The 15435-nt window shown below is 46.0% G+C and overlaps 1 protein-coding gene across 5 annotated transcripts; it reads left to right on the top strand.

The window, feature by feature from the left end:
- The first annotated feature begins 10105 nt into the window (after positions 1 to 10105).
- On the top strand, positions 10106 to 13225 carry LOC125517227 (histone-lysine N-methyltransferase, H3 lysine-9 specific SUVH4-like). 5 transcript variants are annotated; one of them, XM_048682409.1, is made up of 6 exons: positions 10106 to 10998; positions 11116 to 11348; positions 11894 to 11985; positions 12079 to 12166; positions 12279 to 12297; positions 13014 to 13225. In XM_048682409.1, exons 1-4 carry the CDS (start codon positions 10926 to 10928, stop codon positions 12083 to 12085), a joined length of 405 nt encoding a protein of 134 aa, XP_048538366.1. In that variant the 5' UTR covers positions 10106 to 10925; the 3' UTR covers positions 12086 to 12166; positions 12279 to 12297; positions 13014 to 13225. The 5 variants fall into 5 exon arrangements, with proteins under 5 accessions (XP_048538366.1, XP_048538365.1, XP_048538367.1 ...); XM_048682408.1 differs by having other exon boundaries at positions 12273 to 12297; XM_048682410.1 differs by lacking the exon at positions 12279 to 12297 and having other exon boundaries at positions 11116 to 11309.
- The last annotated feature ends 2210 nt before the right edge of the window (positions 13226 to 15435 follow it).

Raw genomic sequence — 15435 nt, 5'->3', positions numbered from 1 at the left:
AGTTTAACCATTCCGTCGAGCCTCTCGACGCGGATGACTGGCTTCACAGCATCACCCACAAGCTACGTTCTGCCAACGTAGCCGAAGCTGATAAGGTTACTTATGCCGCATATCACCTCGAAGGCCCTGCTAGCCTTTGGTGGGAAAATTTTGAAGCTATGCGCCCGGTCGGCCAAATCACTACTTGTGCTGAATTCAGCGAGGCTTTCCGTGAGCATCACATCCCGGAAGGTCTCATAGATCGCAAGAGGGAAGAGTTCTGCAATTTTACCCAAGGAAGACTGACTGTGGATGCATATAGTTGTGAATTTGGGAATCTGGCACGATATGCTCTTGAAGAGGTATCCACCGACGCTAAGAAGTAGGCAAGGTTCCGCAAGGGACTTAGCCCTGAGCTTTGCCGCGATCTTCCTCTGCACGAGTGCACCTCCTTTCAGAAGTTGGTCAACAAAGCCATCAGTGCTGAGACAGGCCAGTCTGATTATGACGCTTCACACAAGCACTCTCGTGATTTTGGCTCTTCATCCGGCTCTGGATCTCAGAAGCGCCAGGTGTGGATTCCAAGCACGACACTACCACCCAGGTTCATTCCGAGGCCATCCTTTGAGGTGCCACGCCCCAACCAGTAGTTTGCACCGCCCAATCCCTATGGTGGCCCCGCTGCTAATGCTGCTCCATGCCCCAATGTTGTGACATGTTTCAAGTGTGGAGAGCCGGGTCATTATACCGGGAGTTTCCTCAGAACAACAACCCCAATCAGTCTGGAAAGTCTGTTGGTCGTGGTAAGCCAGTGGGAAAGACAATCTACGCCAAGCCGGTCACCACTGCACATGGCCATGTCAACTATGTTTCAGCCGAGGAGGCTCATGAGGATCCTAACGTTGTCCTTGGTACGCTCCTTGTTAATTGCCATCCGGCATCTGTTCTTTTCGATACTGGAGCATCTCATTCATTCATATCCGAGAACTATGCCTGATTGCATAACACGACATTCTGTGACATGCCCGCTACCATGGAAATTCAAACCCCTGGCTCTAGATGGCAAACTTCTAGAGTAAGCCATGGGAACGAAATTCTTGTCGATAGACTTGTCTTCCTTGCATCCTTAATAGCTCTCAAGTCCTCGGACATTAACATCATCTTGGGTATGGACTGGATGTCAGCTCATTATGCTAAGATTGATTGTGCCACTAGAACCGTTCAACTTACTCACCCATCGGGCAAGACAGTCAATGTCTTAACTCGAGTGGCCAAGCGCCAGCTTTACTCCCTAAATGCCAACCCCCTTCTAGACCTTGAGGATGTTCCGGTAGTCCGAGACTTTCCGGATGTCTTTCCAGAAGAACTGCCAGGTGTTCCACCTGACAGGGATGTCGAGTTTGTGATAGACCTTGTTCCAGGAACCGTTCCAATTTCTAGAAGACCCTATAAAATGGCACCCTTAGAACTAGCCGAGCTTAAGAACCAACTCGATGAGTCCTTGAAAAAGTGTTTCATCCGTCCTAGTTTCTCTCCTTGGGATTGCCCCATCCTCTTCGTCAAGAAGAAGGATGGAACGGATCGAATGGTTGTAGATTACCGACCTGTCAACTTGGTCACCATCAAGAACAAGTATCCGCTTCCCAGGAACAACGATATGTATGATCAGCTCGCTGGATCCTCAGTCTTTTCCAAGATGGATTTGAGGTTGGGCTACCATCAAATCAAAAATAGAAACAGGGACATTCCCAAAACGGCCTTTGTTACTCGTTATGGCCAATACGAGTACACCGTTATGTCCTTTGGTCTAACCAATGCCCCAGCCACCTTCTCTCGGTTAATGAACTCGGTCTTCATGAAGTATTTGGATAAATTCGTCGTAGTATACCTCGATGACATACTCATCTACTCCAAGAATGAAGATGAACATGCCGAACATCTAACGCTGGTATTGACGAAACTTCGAGAGCATCGCCTTTATGCCAAATTCTCCAAGTGTGAATTTTGGTTGCCAGAAGTGACCTATCTAGGCCATGTAATCTCTGGTAAGGGTATTGCTGTCAATCTCGAGCGAGTTCAAGCTGTCCTTGATTGGACTCCACCTGAGACGGTCAAGCAAGTTTGGAGCTTCCTTGGCTTAGCGAGCTATTGCCGCTGCTTCGTCGAGAATTTCTCCAAGGTTGCTAAACCTCTAACTGAACTCCTCAAGAAAGATAAAAAGTTCACGTGGACTCCACAGTGCGAGTTCACCTTTCAGGAACTGAAAAGACGCCTGACATCTGCTCCTGTACTGGTACCACCAGATTTCTCCAAGGACTTGATTATCTATTGCGACGCCTCGCGACAAGGACTAGGTTGCATACTCATGCAAGATCATCAGGTAATTGCCTATGCTTCACGGAAATTACACCCACATGAGGAAAATTATCCCACACATGATCTAGAGCTTGCAGCTATAGTCCATGCACTTAGATCTTGGCGACATTACCTCCTCGGTAATCGTTGCGAGATCTTCACCGATCCCCAAAGTTTGAAATATATCTTCACCCAACCGGATTTGAATCTCAGGCAAAGACGTTGGGTCGAGTTGATCTCGGATTACGACTTAGGAATAACTTACACCCCGGGTAAAGCCAATGTCATGGCTGATGCGCTAAGTCGTAAATCTTATTGTAACAACCTGATGTTACAACAAAGTCAACCACTTCCCCATGAGGAATTTCACAAGCTTAATCTTCACATTGTTCCTCGAGGATTTCTATCCACCCTGGTGGCGAAGCCTAACCTTACGGATCAAATCATAGCTGCCCAGAAGCGTGATAAGGGCATATTCTGGATTATGGAAAACATTGCTAGCGGAGTTGCTAAATGTTTTTCCATGGATGAGCGAGGTGTTGTCTTCTTCGAGAACCGCTTGGTGGTTCCCAAGAAAGAACATCTACGCCAGTTGATTCTTAAGGAAGCTCATGAATCCCCTATCACCATTCATCCCGGTAGTACTAAAATGTATCAAGACCTACGCCAGAGGTTTTGGTGGACTAGGATGAAGAGAGAAATTGCTCAATACATTGCTAGCTGCGACGTCTGTCGTCGTGTTAAAGCAGAGCATCAACGGCCTGCTGGCACCCTTCAACCTTTGGCTATTCCTGAGTGGAAATGGGATAAAATCAGTATGGATTTCATTACTGGGTTTCCCAGGACCAAGAGAGGGAATAATGCCATCTTCGTCGTGATCGACCGTCTTTCCAAAGTAGCCCACTTTCTATCTGTTCGTGAGAGTATCACCGCTAGCCTGCTAGCTGACTTATACATCTCCCGAATAGTGTCTCTTCATGGTGTTCCATTGGAAATTAACTCAGACCGTGGGAGTCTCTTCACCTCTCGATTTTGGGAAAGTTTCCAAAATGCTATGGGAACTCCTCTCTCTTTTAGCACCGCCTTCCATCCTCAATCTAGTGGTCAAGTAGAGCGAGTCAATCAAATTCTGGAAGATATGCTCAGAGCTTCTGTCATCTCATTCAGAATGGGTTGGGAGAAATGCCTTCCATTCGTGGAGTTTGCTTATAACAATAGTTATCAAGCTAGTTTGGACAAAGCTCCTTTCGAAGTTCTCTATGGACGAAAATGTCGAACGCCTCTTAACTGGTCAGAAACCAGGGAAAGACAACTCTTTGGCCCGGATATGATTCAGGAAGCAGAAGAGCAGGTTCGCGTTATCCGTGAGAAATTTAAAACAACCCAATCTCGTCAAAAGAGCCAATATGATCGTAAACATAAGCTCATGGCTTTTGAAGTCGGCGAGAAGGCTTACCTTCGGGTTACTCCGTTAAAGGGAACCCATCGTTTCGGTATCAAAGGCAAATTGGACCCTTTTGCATTCTTGCCAAACGGGGAGAAGTTGCCTACCAATTGGAACTACCTTCACATCTTTCCAGAGTTCACGATGTCTTCCACGTTTCTCAACATAGGTGTTGCTTCGCGGATCCTATCCGTGGAGTGGACAACAAAACGCTTGATCTACAAGATAACCTCTCATATCGGGAATATCCCGTTCGTATCCTTGATCAAGCCGAGCGTACCACTCGACGCCATAATATCAAGTTCCTCAAGGTTCAATGGTCACACCATTCCGAAAAGGACGCCACTTGGGAAAGGGAGGATCGTCTTCGACTCGAGTACCCCACTTTCTTCCCGGAGGATCCTAAATCTCGGGACGAGATTCTTTTGAGTGGGGGTGAGTTGTCACACCCTACCTAGTTCAAGCATTAGAGTGTTGCATCATGTTTAAATTCCCAGAAAACTGAAATGGGGATGACAGAACCCCCAGCACCCCCCTGGAACAACTAGGGTTTACTAAAAACTTTTTCAATGAACCTGAAATGCCCTTCTAAAAAGCCCACCCTTTTTGTTTTGGGTTAAAACCTCTGGCAAAAATGGTGCACATTTTTCTAGGACATCTTAAGGCCATTGGATTAATTCTTATAGTATTTGCATTTGGGCATTTAAATGCTATAAAATATTTTAAATGCTCAAATAATCATAAACTAAAATGTTTGCTGTTGGATATATTCTAAGCAGTAGCCATGATTAATTTTATGATTTTTGGAAATGCCCTGGCATTTTTAATAAAGCCCTGAAGTTACAGAAATAATAGAATAAATGAAAAAAACAGAAAAAGAGAGAGAGAACAGAGACTTACCTGGCGCAGCCCACCAGCTCGGCCCAGCCGACTGGCCACTGCCAGTCGTCCTCCTCCTCTTGCCAGGAGGACGAGAGGCGCGTGGCCGGCGCCCGCAGCCACACGCCGGCCACCTCCTGCTTCTGCCGACGCCCGGACGTCCTCAACGAGTGCCACTCACTCCCCCTGGACCCCTGGACCGCTCCACTCTCCCCCTGCCTCTCTCCCTTGCTTCCTCGACGCCATGGCCGACGCAGCCGCGCCCGCGCCATCATGAAAACGGCAGCCACCGCCGTCCACTCATTGCCTCGCTGTGCTAGAAAGTTCCGCCGTCGTCCACTGCTTTGCCCCGACCTATCCCCGAGCGCTCACTTGCCCCGGAGACGCTGCACCGAGCTCATCTTCAACCTCGGTCGCCGGAGATCCCCCTCGCCGTCCCTGCCGCATCAGCTCGTCCCCGACCTCGCCGACTGCCTCGACGTGACCCCCGCATCAGTTCTTGCCAAAGATTTTATCAATACTTTGGTCAGTTTTAAGATTCATTGACTAGAGCAACATACATAAGCAGACACTTACCAAAGATAGCAGAGGTCATAGCATTGATTTGGCGCTTCAAACGGGCTAGTTCTTCAACCACTGGTTTCAGGGCTTCCTCGGCATCTACAGCTCTTTTGGTGAAACCGGCTTTTTCAGTTTCCCATTCAGCACGGTCTCGGTTGAAGGATTCTTTCAATTTTTCCATTTCGGCCAGGGCTTGTGTCAGCTCCCCTTTGGCTTTTGCAGCTTCGGCTTGTTGAGACTTCACATTTTCTTGCAAGTCAGAGTTCTGGGCATCTTTGCTTCTCAGTTTAGCCTGCAACATTGAAGGTATATTCAACAAAACAACATATTTATGCACTAAGTATAAAGCATATAACAAGTTATCCACTTCATACTTGGGGGCTAATGCCTATTTGCTCTCAAATACTACCCTCTATACAAGTCTCCAGAACAATGCAAGTATTATCCTTGACACTTGGGGGCTAATGTACGTTTGTTCTAAACCGGCGGTGTGGATTAAAACCCGGATTCACTTGTCAAGTTAAACCGGCCTTTGGGGGCTATGCTACAGAACGTTATCTAATTTTTCAAACATGAGTCCTATCTATGATTGAGGACACGCCTTCGCAAGGATCAATGATGAAGTGTCACAAAGATCCGGTTTATGATTAACAATCATAAAACGGCTCTTGGAGGCTACTTGGAATAGTATTTCAGCCATAAATCAACGTGCAAGGGAGAAGTATTTACGTCGTATCGATCTTTCATCAAATTCACCAAACCGGCTTCATAATCCCGGTTTGAGTGCAGACGGTTCAAGAAGCCGGAATGAAGCTCATCAGCGTTAAGATGAGCATCGTTTGATAAATCGCTGCTCTATTTTCCTTTATCCCTAGCAATTTGCTCTTCTTTGGCACTATGCTGAGCCAAAATGACGGGATGACCAGGAGAGCTGTGGCCTGTTCCAGTAATAATAACATCATCACCTTGGCCTTTTGGTGGATGATGATCGAATTTCAGTGTCTTTCATTGGATTAGCCCGTTTGGTTATGCCGGTTCAGTATCAGGGGCGGCAGGCTCGACAGCTGTTGGTTCGTCAGTATGTTGGCCGTCAAGGGGCGGATCATCAAAAGTTGTTTTAGGATGGAGGCCTTCCGGTTCACTAGTCTGCTCTGGTTCGCCTCTTGGTTCTTCTTCTTCGGCAACAAGGTCTTCTGGCGGATTGGTGACCCGCGCTTTCTTGCTGGGTCTGGCTTTGGCCCTGCAAATAGAATAAAAAAGGGTTAAACATCCTGTTCAAAAGATGTAGGGCGCATTGAAAGGAAAGGCTTTTCATAACTCACCCAGCCACAGTTTTCAAAGGGGGGAGTTGAGTTGTTGTCGATTCACCAGAAGAGGAAGGAGGTGTCACCTGATAATTTGAATCGGATGGATTAAGAGTCTGTCTAAAATAACCTGCCTTGGGATAAATGGTCAGAAGTAGGATAGACCTCAGACCGGCGCTTCCGAACCGGAGTATCAGGTAAACCGGCAGAGGTGACCTGTTGGCCACTGTGCCGGGTTGTCCGACGAGCTTCATGCTGTTGAGTCTTCAAAATAAATGTTGGATCCAAGTGAGCAAGAGGATGAGAAAAGCTTACTTTTCGGATTGTTTGGTGAGTTTTTTTGTGTTGGTATAGAGTCTGTACCGGAGGAAAGGGTAATTACCTCTACGTCCTCAGCCTGACTAGCTTCTGCCTCCTCCTGAGGAAGATCATTGTTAACAAGATGCATAAAAAGAGAGCCAAGTGAGTCAAGTTCTACCTCATCTTCTGGGTCATCAGTATCATCATCAAGTTCCATATTAATCCGATCAGCCGTTTTCCGCTTTGACGTCCGTTTTACGGCTTTGGTCTTCGGGCGGGTTGGTTTGACCACTTTATCTCCAGTTGGCTTTGCCACTTTCTCTATGGATTTCCGTTTCCAGAAATGGTCATCACCCTATATATATAAGGAAGAAGGGTTACAACTTGTATAAGTCAAAGATATTAGAGATGAAGAGGAAATGTAATGCTTACAACAGGCGGTTTGTTCTTGGTGTAGAAGGGACTCAGACCGGTTTGACTACAGACCAGTTCCGATTCATTCAGAATTTTCTTGACACCTTTGGTAACTTCTTCCTCAGATAATTGGATGTTGCAGTGGTGTTGAGGATCATCAACTTCGCCGGTATATTCACACATTAAACCGGGACGCCGGCTTAGCGGCAAGATACTCCAGGATATCCAACAGCGCACAAAATCCACGCCTGTTAAACCATTTGCCATAAAGGCCCGGAGCTTGGCGATTTGAGGAGCGTATTTTGCCCTTTCTGAAGAGCTCAGGCGTTGTGGCATTGGGTGAGTATTGGATAATCTATGATCACGGAAGCCGGGGAGGGGATTTTCATCCTCAGGCGAAGTGTCTCTGCAATAGAACCATGTTTGGTTCCATTCCTTTGGGTGGCTATGGTGTTTGGCATGAGGAAATTCCACTTCTTTCCGCTTTTGAATCGAGACACCACCAAGCTCTGTGTTCGGGCCATTCACAAACTTTGTGCGTCGGTTTAAGTGAAAGAAATCCCGGAACAATTCTGCAGTTGGTTCTTCTTGTAAATAGGCTTCACAGAAGACTTGGAAATTACATAAGTTGGAGACTGAGTTGGGACCAATATCTTGTGGATGCAGTTGGAAGCTGGCAAGTACATCTCGATAAAATTTTGACCCTGGCGGTTTGAAACCACGGCCTATATGGTCAACAAAGATTACCACCTCGCCTTGTCTTGGGGTTGGAGGATTCTCTGTTCCTAGAACTCGCCATTTGATCTCAGTTTTCTTAGGCAGAGAGCCGATGCTAACCATCTCATTCAATTGATCCTCGGTAACCCGGGAACGAGCCCAGTTGCAGGCAGTGAATTGTTTGGCCATTGCAAAGCAAACAAACTGAAAATGAAAGCCCGGTTTATAAATTACGCATGGTTATACACAAGAGACAAGGGAGTAAGAAACATACTGATATGATAAATGGTACAACCCGGAGACTAGTATAATGAGAAAGAAAGGTAATGCTAGCGCAGGATTGATCAGACACTGTTAAACCGGAGCATTATTATGAAGGTAACATGCTTTTCCGGTTTATCAGAGGGCTAATGTCATAGACTATTTATACAATGTTAAACCGCTTATATTGGTGCGAGGAGAAACAGATCTCACAGGAACATAGAAATAGATCTCACAGTGATGTATAAAACTTTCGGATCTAAAGATAAGACAGAAAAGCAAAAATAATTGGATCTTGAAGGGGTACAGAACTGAAGCAATTTTTGACATACTAGATCAGTTCTTTGCGCATAAGGATTTGTGATGACCATGGTAGGTAAGCTACGGCAAGAGATGCATCAAGCATGAAGTGTCCATCTATTAAAGGAAGAACAGGGAAGAATAGCACTGATGAACTTCGGAAGAACTGTGAAGAATGTCGAAACCCTAGAACAGATCTATGGTGAAAAAAGCCGAGAACTTACCGGAGCTGGTGAGGAAGCGGAAGGGCGCCGCAGTTTTCTGGTACGATCAGGGCAATGCAGCGGCCAAGGTCGGAGCAGAGACGACGGTCGGCGATGGCGGTGGAGTTCCAGAAGCTGAGCAACCCGAGGAATACGACACAAAGAGGCACGGGGGGAAACGGTGAAAATGACCCCTCGGTCCTATTTATAAGGCGAAGTGAAAAACTGGCAAGTATGGGAATCGAGGAGCCCAAAAAATGGATAAGTTAATAAAGGTGTTGTGTCGATGACTGGATATATATTAAATGAAGGAAATCTCCGACATCAACGGATGGATGACGTCAGGATGGTTTATCGTAATTTTGAAGTATGACGTCACGACGGTTTACAAGATCAAAAATGAAGATAACAGAGAAGATTTTTTCTAAAGTGTGGAAGATTGACATCACTACTGGAAACAGAGAATTTGCCATCAGTCAGTTCTTTGCCATCTGCTTACAAAAAACAGATGGCAAAGAAATGACAGATGGCAAAGAACCTGGTTGCCATCAGCCAGTTCTTTGCCATCTGCCAGCAGATGGCAAAGAATCTTTGCCATCCGCTGGCAGATGGCAAAGAAGTGGGTGGGGCCCAGTGGATGACGGAGCTAACGGCCCATAGCCCCACCTCTTTGCCATCTGCCAGCCGACGGCAAAGATTCTTTGCCATCAGCTGGCTGATGGCAAAGAGGTGGGGCTTTGCCATCCTGGATGGCAAAGAGTGGGCTATGCCATCCGTGGCTGATGGCAAAGAAGTGTGACTATCTCCTCCCCCTCTTCTTCACAAAAAAAATCTCCTCCCCTCTCTCCCAGCCCAGCCCCACCCCTCTCTCTCTCCCAGCCCGGCCCCACCCCCCTCTCTCTCTCCCCAGCCCGACCCCCACCCCTCTCTCTCCTCCCCACCTCTCCCAGCCACCACCGAACCCGCCCCAACCCCTTCCCGACGCCGCCCCTCCCCGCCATCGGCCTTAGCACCGCCAGGGCCGCCCTCCCCGCCACTCGCATTCCCCCCGACCCTCCCTGCGCCAGCCCCTCCACGGCCGCCCGCACCCCACAGCACGGTCGCCATACGCTCCCGCACCGCCCCAGCAACCCGCTCCGCCCGCCCTCCGCACCGAAGCCTCCCCGACACCCGCCACCAACAGAACGCCCACCCCTGCGCCGCCTCAAACTGCAGCCGTGGCCCGCGCTCCGCGCCTTGGCCGGCCACGCGCCGGTCCCGCCACGCAGACCGCCCACCGACAGGCCGCGGCCGCCCCTCCCCGCGCCTACCCCGCCACCGCGCCATCCACTGTCGCCATGCCTGCGTGAACATCCAGGTGGGTAGGTTTGTTTCTGATCCTTAAGTTTTTCCCCATTCAAATTTTCCTTTATTTTGTTCAGATTGAAATTTGGGCTGTGTTTCGTTGAAGGCCCGATTTCACCTGCTGAGAGCTGTTGATATCTCAGTTTAAAGCTCATATCTATTTGGTTCGAAACTGAATTTTATCAGAGGAAGTTTTGTGTGTTCGCAAGCCTACAACACCCGTTGCATTTTCTTCAGCGTGACCAACAACTGCACCTCTGAAGTTAACCATGGCCAGCTACCCAATATATCATCTAGATGCTTGAGGGATAACGTCACCGCTGTGCACGATTTCGAGGTGGCCAGTTAGCAGTTGTTGGATGGCATCTGGTCGGCAAGCACATTCCCTCAAGTTTCCGCCTCGCCTAGCATCCACCCCACTTCCCCAGCCAACCCAGCCGCCCTCTCCATGCCGAACCCCTGTGCTGGTGGTGGAAAAAGTTTGCAAGAGGAACTTGATTTTTTAGCTTAATTTTTTCTTATACAGGTGATGCTTTTTTATATTATGGATGGATTCTTGATAGCCATCATGGATTACTGCTAAGTAGATAATAGAATATTAAATAAGTAAAAAAAATTGCACGGTATAGTAATGATAACATGGTGTTAGTTCCTATGATTTTTTTGCTTAAAGCCTATATTAGTCGAATTTAATGGTTTTGTACAGTTACACCCACAGATTACAGCATTCAATGAGTTTGATTTGTGGCAGGATCAATGTTGTTCGTTGTTCTGTTCCATAATTCCTAGCAGTTTTTTGTTTCATCAAAGGTGGTCACATTCAGATTCAGATTTTTATAATTACATACAGATTTTTTTTACTTAATGATGATATGTGTAGCCATCCTCCCCGGGGCTCCAATCTGTGAGTATGTTGGTGTGTTGCCGAGGACTGGAGGTACTAATTTTTCACTTAAAGCTTTTATTTCTTACGCATCATTTGTCTCATTGCTCGATTTCTTAGTTTGTCTCTGAAAAATGGATGTTTGTAAATGATTTGTTTCCACTCTTGTAGAGAAAAGGTCAGGGTCTGATATGCATATGCCATCACTTCATGTTGAGAACAATTCCGAGGCACCACCGGCACCGGAGTACTGCATTGATGCTGGCTCCATTGGAAGTTTTGCAAGGTTCATAAACCATGGCTGCAACCCTAACCTCTTCGCCCAATGTGTCCTAACCAATCACCACGACGTCAAGCTAGAAAAGGTGATGCTTTTTGCTGCCGACACGGTACTTCCACTTCAGGTTAATTGATTTCTGTTGCATCTCAACAATTTCTACAGGAAAAACTATATAACTTCTCTTGAGTTCTAACTGGCATACGTGCTTTGCCGGAGCATTGCTACGACTATGGCTATGTCTTGAACAACGTCGTTTCTGTGGATGCTGAAATCATCAAGCTGCCATGCTACTGTGGTGCCCCAGACTGCCAGAAGCGACTATACTAGCGGATCTTTTCTGTTTCGGGGATTATATGTAGTATTGGGGGTATGAATGCGGCAATGCCTGTTGTCCATATGAAAAGCATGACATCCTAAAATTATTAGCGAAAGAAGCGCGTTCTTTTTTTGTGTAGGGTAGATGGCATGCTGGACACGCTAATTATAGTTAGTAAACGAAGTTTGTCTGGGTGTCATGCCTGTGGGTCACGATGCCATGACATTTTGTGAACAACTGGTTCATATAAGTTGATGGAAGATTTAATCGATCTTTAGACATTTACATGGTCAGCATCCTGCTTTTGAAGTACCTCTTTCATATTTCAGCATATTTGTTCTTTTTGTTACCAGGTAGCACCTAACATCGACAGCTGCGATGTCAGGAACTCCCTCGCAATTGCCAAATATGTCGCTGAAATTACAACTTCTACAGACAGACCAAGGTAATTATCTGCTTGGAACCCTGTCGAGTTATTTACAGAGTTCTGACCTGGTATGACAATAATAATCTCATTGCAAAATTCTCTGTGCTGTAGGAGTTGAGTTGTGAGGCCCCCACCTACATGACACCAAACTGATATCAATGAGAAAAGGCGTAGTATTCCCATTGACTGGTTGACTGAGGTAAGTATTCCATTCGATGCTCCGTGGATTCGGCAAAGTAGTCTGAACTTAGTATTCTCTGGAATGTAAAGTTCTTACAAACCCAATGTTTCATTGTCCAATGCAGGTGCAGTACAAGCTTGAGCTACTAGGTGAAACACTATTCCTTGCTGTCAACATCATTGATAGATCAATGCATAGAAAAACATGTCTCGAGTTTTCTCTTGAATGGAACCTGCAAGTTTCTCAACTGTTTAGTGAAGCTTACCTTGAAAAGAACTATAAATACTACAGGAAGGAGAGTAAGACAATGACAGTTCATTGGAATATGGATTTTGAGAGGATATTTATGGGTTTAGATCTCTGTAATTACATATTACTTTCCTTGCTGATGCTATTGCTCATTTTATAAAACTGTCCTACATCGCACACATGGTTCAAAAGCAAAGAGAACAGTGTCATGATTTATAAACTACGCTTATAAACAAAAGAAACCATTTTATCACTCCTGCCGTCCACAAGAAAGAGAAAAAAAGAATTTCCACCATAATCTTTGTCTTCCTACTTACTTTTACTGACCAATAAAAACAACTATGAAGGAATCTTTCCAGAAAATAGATAAAGATCCTTTTCAGTTTGAAATGCACAACTCCCAACTTGTCTTTTACTTCTGTTCTGTGCATGTAGAAGATGATCTATAAAGGAATCTTTTCAGAAAATGGATAAAGATCCTTTTCAGTTTGAAATAAACTATAAAGGAATCTTTTCAAAAAATAGATAAAGATCCTGCTGAATGGTGTTGTACTTGTACAGAATGGTGTCTTCTTCTAGTCTTCTTCTTCTAACTTTCTTCTTTCCCATTTTACAGATTTGCTTAAGATCATGGAAGCTTGGGTTGATGGAGTGCTTGTATTTAGTTTTTGTTTTGACCTTGTGAAACTTGTTACCTATGGATGAAACTGTGTAATATTGATGAAACTATGTATATGTACGGATGAACCTTGCTACTATTGGTAACATGTATTGGATATATGTGTTCATGACTATTGGTAATATGTATTGAATATGCTATATTGGTCATATAAATATATTTGTGTTTGATATTCTGTGAAAATGAATTGATATAAGAAAAAACAAAATTAAATGGGGCAATATAGTCACTTTGCCATCTGCTGGCAGATGGCAAAGAGCTTTGCCATCACCTGGCAGATGGCAAAGAGGCCACGTGTCATCTACACGTAAAATTTGGGCTGGCCTATTTGGGCTCTTTGCCATCTGCCAGCAGATGGCAAAGCTCTTTGCCATGTGCTGGCAGACGGCAAAGCATGCAGCCTTTGCCATCTGCTGGCACACGGCAAAGAGCCTGCCGTTAGCCTTCCAACGGGGCTAACCCCGTTAAGAGGCTTTGCCATCTGCCAGCTGATGGCAAAGCCACAGGCTCTTTGCCATCCGCCGACCATGCCTTTGCCATCTGCCATGGCAGATGGCAAAGTGCCAGATTCCAGTAGTGATGAACAAGTTCAAACCAATCTGGGGCCTAATGTTGGGGATATTACTACTGGAGGTAAACCGGCCTTATGTAGCCGGGTTGACTCTTTGAAGATTAGAAGCCCATGAAGATGTAAAGATGATGGCGCTTTACGGAGGGCCCAAAGGCGGGTTACAGTCTGTAAATGTAAACCGGCCTATTCATGTAACTTGTATAGTAAGATAGAAAGAGAGAGGCCAAACTGGATACGTTTATGAACCGGCTTCGGGACTCTGTAGCCCGGCGGGCGTCAACCTATGTATATAAAGGGACGACCCGGCCGCGGTTTAGAGATAGACAACAACAACTCGAGAGCCAGACAAAGCAGATTTGCTCCCTGGCCTTCGAAACCCTAGCAATACCAATCACAACTAGACGTAGGCTTTTACCTTCATCGAAGGGGCCGAACTAGTATAAACTCCCGTGTCCCCTTGTCCGGTTTAACCCCTTTAAGCTAACCCGTTGCGATGGCTCCATGACTAAGTCCTTTCACGAGGACATCTGCCGTGACAAACCCACGACAGGTGGTGCTCGAGGAGAAGAAGGCCGCGCTTGAGGAAAAGAGGGTGAAGATCGCCGCCAATGCCGAGGACGCCAAGATGTTGACCTTGAATATCAACTCTTTGGATGCCGACGCTAGAATGATTGTGCAATACTACCGCTACCAGATGCTGGAGCAGCAGAAAGATGAGTTGGCGAGGTGGCAGATGAGGACGCGGTGGAGGCGGAGGTGGACGCAGACACGGAGGCTTCCTACGCGTTGGCGATGACACCTCTTGATCTGGAAGCATCTTGCTGGGATGGATGGTCCGACAGGGCAGAAATGCATGGACTGTCGGACTGATGTTCTTTTGGATTCGGTCATGTAAAAACTAGGCATATTTTCTTCCTTTTTGTTGTGATCGGGGATGCGATCCGGCGTATTGTGTGGATCAGCGTAGATTTGAATTTGAATTTGCTGGTGATAACCCACAAGTATAGGAGATCGCAACAGTTTTCGATAAGTAATAGTGTCGAACCCAACGAGGAGCTAAATGCAGAACAAATATTCCCTCAAGTTCTGTCGACCACCGATACAACTCTACGCACGCTTGATGTTCGCTTTACCTAGAACAAGTATGAAACTAGAAGTACTTTGTAGGTTTTGTTGGATAGGTTTGCAAGATAATAAAGATTACATAAATAAAAAGTAGGGGCTGTTTAGGTAAAGAAGCAATAAAGTAAATATAGCGAGTGTGTAAAAGTGGTGGTAGGAGTTGTGAAATTGCCCCTAAGCAATTGACTACTTTACTAGACCGATAGCAAGTATTATGTAGGAGAGGCCACTGCTAGCATGTCATCCCTAACTTGGAATTCTATGCACTTATGATTGGAACTATTAGCAAGCATCCGCAAATACTAATGTTCATTAAGGTAAAACCCAACCATAGCATTAAGATATATTAGTCCCCCTTCAATCCCGTATGCATCAATTTCTATGCTAGGTTGAAGCTTCTGTCACTCTTGCCCTCCAATACATAGTCCTATCAACATACAACTAACCCTAGGGTGTGATCCACGCGCGCAATCATATGATGGGCACCAAAGGACAGCAACATAACCACAATAAAACTACATCTATCATAGCAATTCATCAACCACCGATAGGACAACGAAAATCTACTCAGACATCATAGGATGGCAACACATCACTGGATAAATATGAAGCATAAAGCACCATGTTCAAGTAGAGGGTACAGAGGGTTGCGGGAGAGTGGACCGC

Source organism: Triticum urartu, chromosome 6 (assembly GCF_003073215.2).
Source record: "Triticum urartu cultivar G1812 chromosome 6, Tu2.1, whole genome shotgun sequence".
In the NCBI taxonomy this organism is placed as follows: Eukaryota; Viridiplantae; Streptophyta; class Magnoliopsida; order Poales; family Poaceae; genus Triticum; species Triticum urartu.
This window is presented reverse-complemented; position numbering and strand designations above follow the sequence as displayed.

Coding starts and splice junctions, on each gene's coding strand:
- LOC125517227 (XM_048682406.1), top strand. CDS start 10,926: ATGATGATATGTGTAGCCATCCTCCCCGGGGCTCCAATCTGTGAGTAT. Junction 10,999..11,115: donor TGTGTTGCCGAGGACTGGAG/GTACTAATTTTT, acceptor CCACTCTTGTAG/AGAAAAGGTCAGGGTCTGAT. Junction 11,349..11,893: donor ACACGGTACTTCCACTTCAG/GTTAATTGATTT, acceptor TTTTGTTACCAG/GTAGCACCTAACATCGACAG.